Source organism: Salarias fasciatus, chromosome 14 (genome assembly GCF_902148845.1).
Source record: "Salarias fasciatus chromosome 14, fSalaFa1.1, whole genome shotgun sequence".
NCBI lineage: Eukaryota > Metazoa > Chordata > Actinopteri > Blenniiformes > Blenniidae > Salarias > Salarias fasciatus.
In genome coordinates, this window is record NC_043758.1 from 28,161,713 (window position 1) to 28,175,799 (window position 14,087).

The 14,087-nt window shown below is 43.2% G+C and overlaps 1 protein-coding gene across 1 annotated transcript; it reads right to left on the minus strand.

Moving 5' to 3' along the window:
* Positions 1-3,219: 3,219 nt before the first annotated feature.
* On the minus strand, positions 3,220-11,106 carry crk (v-crk avian sarcoma virus CT10 oncogene homolog). The gene is made up of 3 exons (XM_030109405.1): positions 10,521-11,106; positions 9,332-9,915; positions 3,220-4,713 (listed from the first exon to the last, which is right to left on the minus strand). Exons 1-3 carry the CDS (start codon positions 10,738-10,740, stop codon positions 4,576-4,578), a joined length of 942 nt encoding a protein of 313 aa, XP_029965265.1. The 5' UTR covers positions 10,741-11,106; the 3' UTR covers positions 3,220-4,575.
* Between the last annotated feature and the right edge of the window lie 2,981 nt (positions 11,107-14,087).

Sequence of the window (14,087 nt, forward strand, 5' to 3'; positions counted from 1 at the left end):
AAAGATGGCGGTCGGCTTCCTCCGGGCACTGCGTGACGCACTCCACCCGGAAGAGCACGGTTGTAGTTTTTATTGGATCTTTACTCCCTTTTATTTTTCACTGTTTTATGTCATTTTAATGCTTTCGTTCTTTTTAGCAATTTATAATTGTACTTTCAAATGCTTTTTTTATTTTCTGTGCTATTTAATGTTAGTTTTTATGGCGTTAAACTTTTTTTCCACACCTTAAATGCCTCATTTTACTACTTCTAATTCAGTGTTATTTTTTTCGTCTTTGCCTTCACTTCAGTCAGTTCACGTTTTTTGAGTTCATATTTTTAGTTTACTTCAATTTGGGATTTTATTCGTGACATTTGCACTGATTTTGAACACTTACATACCCTTAAATCCATTTTCAGTATTTTCTCAGAAGTAATTTCTTTTTTTAATAAATTGAGAAAATTAAAATTTCAACACCTTTGCTTTCTATAAAATAAATTATTTTTTGTGTGTGTTTTACATTCACTTACCAGCTGCCAGATGCATTCAACCTAAATTGACACCATTCTTCACAAGATAAACTGTGGAACTCTTGTCAGTTTAGATTTTCATTCTCATTTCTTTTTTGTCAGATTTGTAGTACTTTTTTTTGCTAGTATCACAATAGCACGAAATACAGTCTACAAATATTCGGAAGGAATTTCATCCAACAATATGAATATATAAAGTGTAAAACATATAACCTTTTGTCATATTTTTAAAGTATTTGTAATATATATGACCACTATGAGACGCTTTAAAAAAAAAGTAGTTGTTGATCATGCATCTATATTATGAAGTGACATACGAATAATTACATACCAGCTGGGGCCAGTACATGCAACTGTATGACAAAAAAGTTCTTATACAGTATCAGAAAAACCTCCATTAGAATTGTATTTCACTGAGTTACACAGCAGAATTTGAAGGATGACTTAGCCTGGGAAATACAGAATTATTTAATTAACTTTCAACATTAGGTTGAAACTTCACCATAGGTAGTGTTTTATTAACTCCACAGCACAGAAGGTTCATTTGTCATGGGTTTGACTTTATTTACTAGTATATTAACACATTACATGCTACAGAAAATAAAAAGGTAATTTCAATTGTCTTGAAAGAATATAGTGTTATAATAAAATGGCACATTTCAATATTAACACAATTTTTCTCTCCCGCTGGCAATGGGCCACCTGTTCCTTTGCATCAAAGGAAATGAATGACTTCATGCAGGGCGACTAAAAAAATACTTCTCGGTGGTTTCATTGGCAACACAATTAATAAGATGATTTGTGTAGCGGGGCGCCGTGTGAGTGACAGCGAGCTCCGTTTGATCGAGACTATACAGAGAGAAATGCACAAAGCGAGCGGCAGACGAGAAATTGACTTCTGTTCCCCTCCGAGATGTCAGCCAGTAATTTCCTCTTAAATGCGAAACCTTGAATCTCAGGTTACAGATTTTTATTGGGCAAAGCTATGAGACGTACTTGAATGTGGTAAGTGCATTGTGTTCAAAATCAAACTTCATCTCCTTTTTATGTCAAAAGCTTCAATGACACAATAAAAGAAACAACCTTCTTGGTGGTAGCGCCCTCTGCAGGTCAGGTGAGGCTCGGCAGCTTCGTCATGATAGCAGTGATGATTGTCGGGATGAGCAAACTGATTCAACACAAGAGAAAAGCCAGTGGGAGGAGAGCAGACATTAACGTCCTTTGGTAGTTTGTGACTGGATGAGACTTTAAATAAGGAGGATTAACACAAGCTAACCAGTGCCAACAAACACTAAAAACAACAAAATGGAAAAAGATGCTAGTACCAAACAAAACCGCTTCTCTGGTACGCGACGTGAACACACAGGATCCGTTGGCTGAAGGTTTACTTGGCAAACTGACATGAAAGGAGGGGTTAACTACATTCACTCCGATCCAGATTGAGAACATGGGAAAAGCTAAAAATGGAAAGAAAAAAAAAAAAATCCTGTTCAACCCTTTGACGAATCCAGCTATGAAGAAACTACAAAAGATAACACAAAAAACAGTATTTTGCATGTAATGACCATCACTTAGTACATCATTTCATAACAATATGTTCTTTTTTTTTCTTTAGGAATCCTCCTTAGAAAAGACTACTTGGTGTGTGGGTGATGGGTGCTGAGGTGTGAGGATGTAGTGTGTTGCCTTTATTGCCACTTCCTCCACAGTTTCGCAGTTTCTCCTCTCCGGCTACGTTGAGGTCGCTCTGATAGCTGCTGGTCTGGACTTGGGGTTTGTGTTTCCATACTTGGTGTGAGGAGGAGGAGGAAGAGAAGGAAGGGGGTGGTAGTGCTGGACATGTGCAGGAGGTCTGCTCCTCGAGGAATTATATACCTCGGGTTAGTTTCCGATTGGAGCAGCCGGATCTTAAAGGAATACTCCGAAGATTTTGGACCCACGCCCTATCCCGATAATTTACACAGTGAGATAAGCTCATAAATACCTTTATTGTGTCCGTTCGTCCAGTCGCGGGCTCCCAGCTGTTAGCATCGTAGTTAGCTTAGCTCAACTGCTGGAGGTGAAGAGGAAACAGAGCCGGACTGACGAAAGTGGACAAAATACTCCTTCCAGTGGTCCAGGGGACGGCGTATTAGCACGTGAAGTAAATCCGAATGGTTATAAAACATTTTACGACGTTTTTTTCCTTTTCAATCCATTAAAATAACGTGTTGATACACAGACCTGCGCATGCGCAGTGCTCCGCGGAAGGATATACCGGAGCACAGCAGTAGGAGCATAGACTCAGCCGCTGTGCGCCGGTATATCCTTCCGCGGAGCACTATGCTTGTGCAGATCTGTGTGCATCAAAACTTTATTTAAACGGGTTAAAAAGAAAACATGTCTTTTAAAATGTTTTATAACCATTCGGATTTACTTCACGTGCTAATACGCCGTCCCCTGGACCACTGGAAGGAGTATTTTGTCCACTTTCGTCAGTCCGGCTCTGTTTCCTCTTCACCTCCGGCAGTTGACCTAAGCTAACTACGATGCTAACAGCTGGGAGCGCGCGGCTGAACAAACGGACACAATAAAGGTATTTATGAGCTTATCTCACTGTGTAAATGAACGGGATAGGGCGTGGGTCCAAAATCTTCAGAGTATTCTTTTAAAAAGGCTGCAAAAATAATGCTGCATTCACGTAAAATGAGAGGAGAGCTGTGGGTTTTTATAAGCTACAACTCACCCTGACCTCAGCTTAGGTCTCCATCATGCAATGTGAACCCAGAACAGAGCGACTGTGCTAACAAACTGGACACTTTACCTTCTCACTGCACCACCTTGTGGTCCACAGTGGAACTGCAGGATTAGTTTGTTACACAGAAGTCTTTAAGGTGAAGTAATGGCTGCTGTTAACTCCCTTTCTGTTTGTGAAACACATTTTTCAAAGCTTTTCGCAGGTTTAGTCTTAGTAAATAGTTCGACGGAGGGTCAGTCATTATTTTAGTTGACTGACTCACAGCACCATCTTGAGGCGCGAAGCGATATTACAAGTGTCACATTTCAGCAGATACGCCTGTAGCTGTTGCTTCCATTATATAATTGTCAAACTGAAATAATTTCCCGACAGTTCAGTGAAAAAACATGTAGTGACAGCAGAAGTACACCTCTCGGTTTAAGAAGTCAGATTATTTCAGAAAAGCTGCTGTTGACCCTGGTGCATGACTGAAGCCGATTATTCAGGGACAAACGAGACTCCGCCATATATTACGCCATGTTGTGGTTGGAAGCGGAATTACAAGAGCAGGCGTGCCAGGTGTGATGAGTTCATGGTGAAGTCATGACATATTTTCTCACATTTTAAGTGATTTGTGAATTTCAATAATTTAAAAACATTACCTTGAAAGTCTCAGCGAGTACGGCTTGTTGGGTGATGATACTCTAGACAGCGACTTTTTGTTTGCTGTGTGAATGAGGCACTGATATCAATCGCCGCTTCTTTATTTGGTTGAACCTACTAGTGTGTGACTCACTACACCACCTTGTGGTATGAAATGGTATTTCAAGTGTCTTAATTTGTGGTTTCTCTGCATTCTATTAGCTTTAATTCACAGCATTCAACCCACTGTCATGCTAACCAGCTCCTAGCTTCAGCTTTAAGTGTCATCGCTGTCATGAAAGACAAATATAGTTAAGTAACGGTTCAGAAACTGCAGAGTTGTTTGAGTGTTTTTGGAGACATGAATGCAGCGCTGAGCGGTTTATCTGCTGGCTCTGACACAGGAAGAGGAAGTGGCTGAGCTATGGGGGGGGTGAGGGGTGTCTCCTGAGGAGTGGGTGGTGATAGTGTGTCCACAGCTTTAGGAGGGGTTCGGGGGGGGCTACAGGGTGGTGTCAAAATCCACAAAAACACTCCGTTGTCAGGTGGAGGGTGTGTGGAGAGGGGGGGGGGGGCGTTCGGTGCAGGTAAACAGGAGGGTGGGGATCAGTGTGTGCAGAATGGGAGGAGGAGGAGGAGGAGGGGGTAGGACGGGGGGGTGAGGGCCTAATAACTAGTGTCCAGGGAAGCGGCGCGGGTGGTCCGCTCTCAGCTGAGCTCGTCCTCGGCGTTGTGCTGGTCCAGCAGTTTGACGTGTGTGAATGGGAAGTGGCCCCGCTTGCCTTTACATTCGCCCTCCCACTGCCCGTTCACGTTGATTTTGGTCACCTTCACCATGTCGCCCACCTGCGGAGGGGGGGAGAGAGAGGGTGGGCATGCTGTGAGATGCTGCAGGAATAAACCCACCCAATACAGCGCAACATGATTATTGTAAAACAGAGAGGGTTTTAGATCTCCTTCATAAAGTGAAAGTCTGCAACAGTCACAACTCAGACATTTTCTTTGTCACTTAATACCAAAAAATATGCTTCAATTTTTAAAACAAAGACAAGACGGCTCATAAAAGTGGATTAAAATTTCATGCTGTTAATACTGTACTTATGACTTTTATTGACTAGAATTTATAACAGACTAATATCAGGTTTACGACTCGCAACTGTTGGACTGTTTTTAGAGTTTCAACGTTTCAGTCCTTTTTAATCATTTTATTCCAGCAGTTTGAGTCATTTCACAGCATTCAACATAACATTTTTGCTATTTCTCTCAACACATACGATATTAACATAAATCAACGCTATTAGCAATGAAAGCAAATGAGCTTGACAGCTAGTGCCTCATGATATCAAACCAACATGCAATAATGTCACCGGGCATCACAATGACACCATCAATAAAAACTGACGTTAAGTGAGGTTTTTTTTTTGGCTTTCTGACTTGTTGCCACCAGGTTCGACGTAATTATGAAATAATGAAGAGAAACTGGATCCAGTGTAGTGAAGCTCCATCTAACTGGACAAACATTAACCTGCATGAAGGCACAGTGGAAACAGTTAATCGCAACGTGAACCACATTATAAAATCGATGCCTTTAAAGATGTGAGTGATTTGAATGGAGACGAGAATCTGAGTGAACACTGTTACATTGGGCTGTATTTCTGACGCCTCGAATGACGTTTGATGGTTGCAGTTGATTCAGCAGCACTGAACGTGACCACGGCCATGTTACTGCCTCTGGACCATAAACCGCAGCGTGCTGAATGATTTAGCGTCGAGCGGAGGAACTACTTTCTTCTCCCATTGTTTTCCATTATTCCCTTGTATTTTAAACAAGGGGAGATCTGGAGGGGTTAATAAATACAGCCCCCTCGGATCTGCTGATTCATGTTGATTGTAGAGGGGGATGAAATCTACTTCAGCATCACACCTGTCAAAACTCATCAAATAAATGTAATTTTAAATCTCAGTACAGTAAAAACCACCAACTTAGATCAGTCAAGCATCATGGCTGTTGTAAATAGTTCCTCTGCTCACGCCTGTGCACATGAGTATTAAAAACAATGGTGGCATCCAGAGTGTCATGACTCCCAGTCATATTCTGCTGGGACTTTGCAGTTTTATGGTCAGTTTAGACAATACCTCAGATCAGATCATTGCGATTTTCAGCGTTTACATGAAGAATTTTAATTTCTCTTTATTTGCCTCTTGTGGTTATTGTTGTTCCTAGAGATTTATACTACACCATATATTTCGATTCATACTGGGTCACCTAATCAATTATTTGCTAACCGTTCACACAGATCTACATGTCACATGACCCGAAGAGCTCGATCGGTGACCCATATATTGACGGGAACGCAAAAAAGCTTCAGAAAACACTGAAAAAACAAACCGGTTCAGGTTGTTGGTCATGAAATTAAAAAAAAACAAACTATCATCTTGTGTCCTTTGAAGAGTTTTTAGCATTTCGATGAGCATCACAGAGGACAACGAGCTGCAGATCTTTACAAGGAAGAAGCCTAAAGAGACAGATTTGCGGTGGTGTTGAGGAGTGACGGTGGGTAACTGACTCAGCTCGTGCGCCTGGTTTTTGCTTCGGGACGCTATTAAACTGCAGTTTGTAGGTCAGACTGCTGCTTTAAAATAGGGGTGTCAAACATAAGAACCACGGGCCAAAGTTGGGCCAGAGGAGGCTCCAGTCCAGTCTGCCAAACCAAGTAAATTGAAAAAATTTCAAAGAAGACAGTGATTTTGTTAAAAAAGAGATTTCTTAAGAACACAACACCTGAGCTGAAAAATCAATAATGCCGCCATGAAAGCTAGCTACCTCGTAGCAAACTAATATTAGCCTCAAAGCCATGTCGTCAGAGTGACTCTGAAAAGACATGAATCGGTCACAAGTCAAAGTCAAACGACAGACGGTGGTCCTGAAGGATGTTCGCCTTCCTGTAGGGGCGACAGAACATTTTTTCCATTTTGGGATAACAATCGAAACACAACTGAAAGAAACGCTCAAACATTGGCGGCTTTGTTTGCAGTGTAGACCCAACTTATCTCTGGTACAGCAAATGCTCGTGAATGTACACTTGGATGAAGAGGAGTTTAGTTTAAAAAAACTGACCTACAAAAACACTCTGCACTCTATGCCTGGTACGACAGAAAGCCTGTTTCTTCTGTTCAAAACGTCACACTTTGCAGGTCATTTCTAGGGACTCAAAAAGCTAAAACACGTCAGAAACGTAATTCTCAGCTTCTATATTTCTGCTGTTTATTAGAGCCTTGTGTATCAAACCATCCTATTGTCTCTGACAAACCCTCCGTCAGGTCTTTAAAGTGTCAAAGATGTGTTTCTAAATATAATCATCATGCTTGAAAGTATTTGATTAAAATATGAAACACCTGCTCTGAGTGGCTCTGAGATCTGAAACGGTGGAAATGAAATTATGTCCTTCAACAAAACCAGTGCAGTTTGTCGTCACAAGACAAAATGCACAGGGATAACTGGCTTGTGGCGGCCAAGCGTTCATAGCGACGTCGTTTTTTTTTATCCTCCGATGTCGGCTTTTCCAATCATTGTGAAGCAGAATTCACCAAGCGTTGGATTGTTCACCCACTAACAGGGAACGGGGGTTGGATTAGATCATCATGAGACAGGTTAGTTTTACCCTGCTGATGATGTGTTGTTGCAATAGTAATCCTACAAGGCAGCAGGGGCACTTTGGCAGGTGATTTCTGTAAAAATCCTGCATGAAACCACTTCCTCAGAGGAACACAAAGGTACATCAAATCAAGCTTTTGGATGTTAACTTGCACCTCGGTCTGGGCGATAAAATGATTCAGATAAATATCGTGAAATAACATATGAAACATTGCCAATAAACTTTTCAATCGATTTGCATTCATCCGCCCTCTGACAGACAACATGAATATCTGCCCTGGATTTATCTCAAACTACCCTCCTTGACTTTGAGCTTCGCAAGAATCTAACACTTTACATTAATGTAAATCTGTAGCTTCGTGATTCTGGAGAGCTTTATCTTTCTGAATGCAGATAATCGGTGAAATGAAGAATAAAAGGCCTCACAGAGGCTCAGTTCGACTTGCTTCAGCTAAAGAAAGCTCCTTACAATCAGCAGCTTCTCCAACACGAGGAAACATGAGCTAATTATTAACTGTGCAGTTTCGCCATGCTGACTCACTAATGGTCAACTAGGGCAGAGTAAAGAGGCCGCCTCATGCGGGTGGAAGCCAGTAAAGTGCACCACAGGTGGGAGTGCTCGAAACCATCCGGGTCCGTCTTCTTCGGCGCTGGAACGGGGAGGCTCGCTCAGATCTGCCTCAGTGGGACTCCCCGCTACACAGAGACCAGAGAGGAAACGGTCCTGTTCCCAAACACAAACTATTTCCTTCCCCCAGTGACCTGCTCCGTGGGAGCCCTCCGCTCTCATGTCCGGGCACTTTAACAGCTTCAGACGCTGAGCACAGGCCACGCTTTAACGACGCATTACATATCTGGACATGAAGAGCACGAAACACAACCACATGGTTTCTATGCTGTTTTATCAAAAATCATTCACAATGATACTATTTTTTGAACATTTCTGAGTTCTACATGAGAAACACTTCATGATATAAACCAAGCTTCTGTTGAAGAGAAAAATAACCACCGAAACATATCGTCTGCAAGACAAAAGTTCAATGTGTGGACGTGAAGAGCATCAATAATCATCGCCTGACAATCATTAGACTATAAATAGACAAATTATCAGGAAGGCTGAGGTTTTAGCGGGTTCTTGTTGCCATAGGAACGCTCCCACCTCCAAAGTGAGGCTTGGGTGGGGTGCTAACGCACCGATCCTGTTAAACTCTTCACCTCTTCCACTGTTCTGACTGGTCAGCTTCGTCATGACAACGAGCAAGCTGAGCTCTGAATTAAAGGCTCCTCGCCTGCAGAGAAAACCATTTCCTGAGACGGCTCGGTGGACGGATCACTGCTGAGTGGCAGCATGTTTAAAAATAAGGCCAGGACACAACGCAAAAAGAAATAGTCTGCTGTGAACTGAAGAATCTTCCACCTGCTACTCTCACTTTAAGGTAATAACCAAGAAACTGCCAGGTGAGTGCATGGAAATGATCTTGAGTCTTGTGATAAGTAAGTAGAAGATGCTCAAGTCTGTCCGTCACAACATTCAACTTTCTCCACACTTAGGGCTACACAGTAGGTGGGACTCTAGTGCAGAGTGGCTCAATCTGAATGGTCAGTTCAGTCATTTTTATCTCCAAAATGCATACGTTGAATTAAAGATTTAAAAAAAAAAAAGAGAAAAAAACCAACATATCCTTCAGCCTTGGTCATTGAAGGAGCATTAGCTAAAAGCTAAGAGAGAAGAGAAGGTTTTTCAACACATGAGTGCTAAATAAGTTGCTTTATGTGTCAGAGAGAACCAGCCTACATGTTTGGGTTTACCTCTAAAGCCAGGGCGGTCTTGTCGTAGGCGTTGGGCACCCTCTTCTGTACGGCCCTGGCATACACAGGTCCATTCTGGAGATTTGGGAGGGGGGTGGGCTGGGCGTACTGGCTGGGGTCTCCCAGCAGCGGGGCTCCGGACTGGGCCGCGGAGCCGTCAGAGTTCCCCAGCACACCCATACCGGGCGGCGGGGCCCCGGGCGCACCGGGCCCCGCCGCCGAGCTGGGAGAAGCCGGTCGGTACTTCTCCACGTACGGCACCGGGATCATCCCGGTGCGGCCCTCAGAGTTCTGGGCATTCCACCACTGCTCCTCCGGCTTCTCCAGGACTCGGAGAACGTCGCCCTTCCTGAAAGGGAGGTCCTCCTCGTCGTTGCCGGCAAAGTCGAAGAGAGCCCGGACATACTCGTCCTCCAGGCGCGGCGGGGGGCCTCCGCCAGTGCTCATGAACGTGGGGTGACTGGACCTGTTTATGGGCTCTATTAAAGTGGTGGTGTCCAGGTAGTGGATCTTGTAGAACTCTAGCAGAGCGGGCAGCGCGTCGAACTCCTGGTCACCAATCCTGAACCTGGGATGGGCCAGACCTGGTGAGAGATGAGCGAATGATGAAAGAGGAAGACGATGTGAAACACACCCCATCTGCCTTTACATATATGGCCTTTCTATTTGTGTACACAAGCACGCTGGTGGTGATTTCCAGAATGACCAGGAAGCATACGTTTCCTTATTCTCCCCATTTTCCCTCCCTTAAAAGGTTTGCTTCAACAGGAAAGAAGGAAATCGATCTGATTTTATGCAAAAAAAAAAAAAAAAAAAATACATACTTACATGGAGATATAAAAATCAACCCAGGAAAGGTAACGTGTGTTCGAAGTCTGTGCAAACCTGGCAGCCCATGAGCCAGGGCCACAACTTCCATTCACACAGAAACTCCCACCGCCCAGCAGCACACACACTCGGGGGTCTCCTGAAACGGTCTGTTGTGTAACGTCCGCCCCGATCACTCAGATGTGGATCATGCACCAGTGCCTGGCCCGGTGTGCCCCCCACACTGAACGGGGGGAGCTGGAGCCACTGCTGCGCACCTCCTTTTGGTGCAAGTCATGCAAGAACGGTCACATCAGCATCCCCAGCATCCCCAGCAACCCCAGCCCCCCTCCTCCTCCTCCACCACCTCCCGCTCCCTTACCTGGGCCGGATTGTCGGTTGTTGCTGATGCTGTTGATGATGTAGTGGGAGACTTTGGAGTTCTCCGACACCGACAGCACGTAGTCCCCGGGGCTGGTGATGGAGTCCCGCACCAGGAAGACGCCGTGCCGCTGCCCCTGCAGCAGGGACACCGCCTCCTGCCTGCTCAGCCGACCCCAGTACCAGCTGCTGCGGTCGTCCGCGTCAAAATTTCCGGCCATGATCGCCGCTCCAAAGCCCGAGGCTTCACCGGGGCTTCACCGGGGCTCCACCGAGGCTTCACCGGGGCCTTCCCTGCTCTCCCTCCCGTTCTCCGCCCGCCGAGCCTTCAACTCATACACAAACTTTAGCGCCTGGAGCTCGTTCAGGGAACAGGCGACATCCGCGGCTGGCCGTGTGGGCACGGAGGCTCGGCGGCGTCCGGGAGGAGGGGACCAGCGGGCTGCGCGGTTCAGTGCAGGGGAGTGCGGGGCGCCGCTCGGCTCTGTCCACCGCCTCTCGCCTCTTTTAGCAACAAACTCGCAGCTCGGAGCCACGCAGCGATGACAACTAACTTCAAAAACTGAAATGGCGGATCCGGGAAAACAAAAAAAAAAAAAAAAAAAAAAAAAAAAGGAGACTCCACGAAGAGGATGTGACGTCGCGTGACGGAGCGACGCTCTCCGCGACGTCCTCGAATAGGAAAATAAAACTTCCGTTTGCGCGATTACTTTAAAAACAAGTATATGACTGGTAAATAATGTTTACATGTAGCTTTTCATATTTATTATTAAAAAAACACGTTTTAACTATTGCTTAAATATTCTACATTAAAAAATATAGAGAGCAAATTTAGGTTAGTTTTTATTTTGGTGGCGCACTTCCGGTCGTCGTCATGTCGTGATTAGATTTGATAAAATTCTATTAAAAAACAGCGTCTTGATTTCACATGCAGAATAAAAGCTTCAGGTTTTCACTCCACTAGCACTCAAAAGCTCTCAGGTTTCTTTCATAAGTAACTGAGAACTGTCACACCTCAGCCGCTGTTCGGTCCATTGGCCGCTAAGTGTCAGTATTGGATTAAAATCCAAAGTGGACCATGGCTTCAGGTCCTCTGGTCTGACTGGGTTTCGAGTCCCTGATGGCACGAACTTTTCTTGTAAACAAAAAAAAAAAAAAAAAAAAAACGGGAAAAAATCTCTTATTTTTGTCAAATTAAATGAAACCACGAATTCATTATTACTTAAAACAATATTTGGAGACCACTTTTAATAAACTATTCTCTGTCTTTCTTTCTTTCTTTCTTTCTGTCTTTCTGTCTTTCTTGAGGTTGGTGTCTTTTTGGAATATGCGCCCTTAACTGCACCTTGACTTTGAATGTGAAACATGATTAAATTAAAAAAAAAACACTCTTTGAAGCACATCAACATCCTGTTGTGATCAATACCTAATGACAGAATGATCATTTTGTTCAAAATGTGCAAATTCTGACAAATAAGTCACTCTCTGTTGTCATTGGGTCATATCTATTTAATTGAATTACTGTATTTCAGAATGTCTGAGGAAAATTATTCTCAGCCTCATATTTTATCCAGATTGTGGATATTAGAGTGTCTGGTGGTCAGACGATATTTTCTGATGGGCTGTGATATTGTCAAGTTTTACTGGTTTATACTATTTCCGGTAAAAAAAAAAAAAAAAAGAATTATGTGAAAAAAAAATGAGGTGAATGTTTTAATTTAAAAAAAATATATAAAGAAAAAGACTTTTTTTCTACTGGATTTATTGAAATCATAATCAAGACAAATGAAAATAATAACATAAGCATTATACTGAACGCTACTCATCACAGTCTTCCAAATGCAGTCTGAGATCTCAGCTGATCCTCAACCAGCCGGAGGATCAGCTCGTCTCTTCTTCACCTCAGCTACCCCTCAGGTCAGATCGTTTTAGATCCAATACACATCTTAAAAAAAAGCACAAGGAAAAGGCAGATTTTTCCTATCATCTGTGGATAAACAGAGAAAATAATGAGGTCTTACAGTATTTCTTTGAACCAAACCGTGGAGGAAAAGCAAGACAATGTATTGAGAATAATGTAGAGGTAAAGACACAAACAAAAGAATAGAAGGGAATACATATAAAGAGAAAAGCTACAACCTCTCAGATCCATTTTTATTTACTTCACAATATCAAGTCTTGTGAATAGCTTCATTGTCTTTGCCTGTGGCAGCCAGCAAAGCATTCTGGGAGAGAAAATCACCAAACTACAAAATCAGACTAGTATAAACACAGAACTGCAGGAAATGAAGTGGAGTCGACCAGCACGAACGTTTGTGTGTCTGTATCGTCAAACCATTTCAAACGGATCTGTACATCTGTGTGGACGAACCGCTCCCGTTCTCCTTCCTTTGATGCGCTCTGACCTTTACATAAAAGCAGACAAAAGCAGAGTTTGACGTCTGCTGTCCGTCACTCGCGGACCAGAAGCTTTAACAGAAAAACCTGAGAGTCAAACCTGTGAGCCTCCAGCCCCGAAACCCACAGATTTCAGTCTGAGCTCACCGCTTCACCGTCCGTGAAGCGTTCGAGGATGACTTTCCTCCCCACAGCTTCAACGTGACCTCCGCTTAAAGGGTTTCGCTGTAACGAGATGTTGAAGATGGATTAGCGGCTCGTTTTAAAAGGTAGATTAAAGGGACGCTTCTCTTTGTAGTCAGCTTCAAGTGCAACGCCAGCCTGACTTTTTTTTTTTTTTTTTTCCCCAGGGTGGCTCGTGTTAATGAGGTGAAAGCGAGCCGTCTGCTGTGGAGAAAGCCGGAGAAAGATGCAGGTGTGCCGCGCCAGGTGAGAAATGCGCACTGGAGGGAACGTCCACGTCTACGGCAAGACGTCAGGCCTGCAGGAGGAGTCAGTAACTTCTCCAAGTGAGCTGGGCGTTCGACCTGCTGCTCAACGATCGAGACTGTTGGTGCTGAATCCAGACTGATTAGAAACCAATCCGTTCCACAGCTACAGCAAGAAAAAAAAAAAAAAAAAAAAAAGGATTTTCCCATCTCATATAACTTAATGATGTTGGGCATTCGTAGTAAAAGTGAACAAACCCTAATTTAAAGGAGGATGTCGGACAATCTTCTATTCTAACTATTCAAAGAGCCATACACATACGGTCATTTCAGAATTCTCTTCTCAAGAGACAATGCATCACTTTTATGATAAAAATGTTTTTTTTTTTTTTTTTTTTGCAGGATAATAGTTCCATGTGGTGATTAGGATAAGAAAACATGATTTTGAAAGATTTCTAAGGCATCCAGAGAATACTCACTAATTTAAAGATGTGTTTTTTTCACTGAGACATAAAATACATGGACATTTCTGTTAGTTTTACTCTATTAAGCTGATTTTCATTACAAGGAAATTACATTTAGATGCATTTTTGTAAATACCGATTTTAACAAGTCACAAAAAGTATGTCTTTAAATATTATTTTACTCCCAAGTAATGACATTGTCCATTTCAAAATATTTCAACAAGTTTACAATAAAGGGTTAACTTCTTTGCACCAGGAAAACGACGGGGAAAGTTTTCT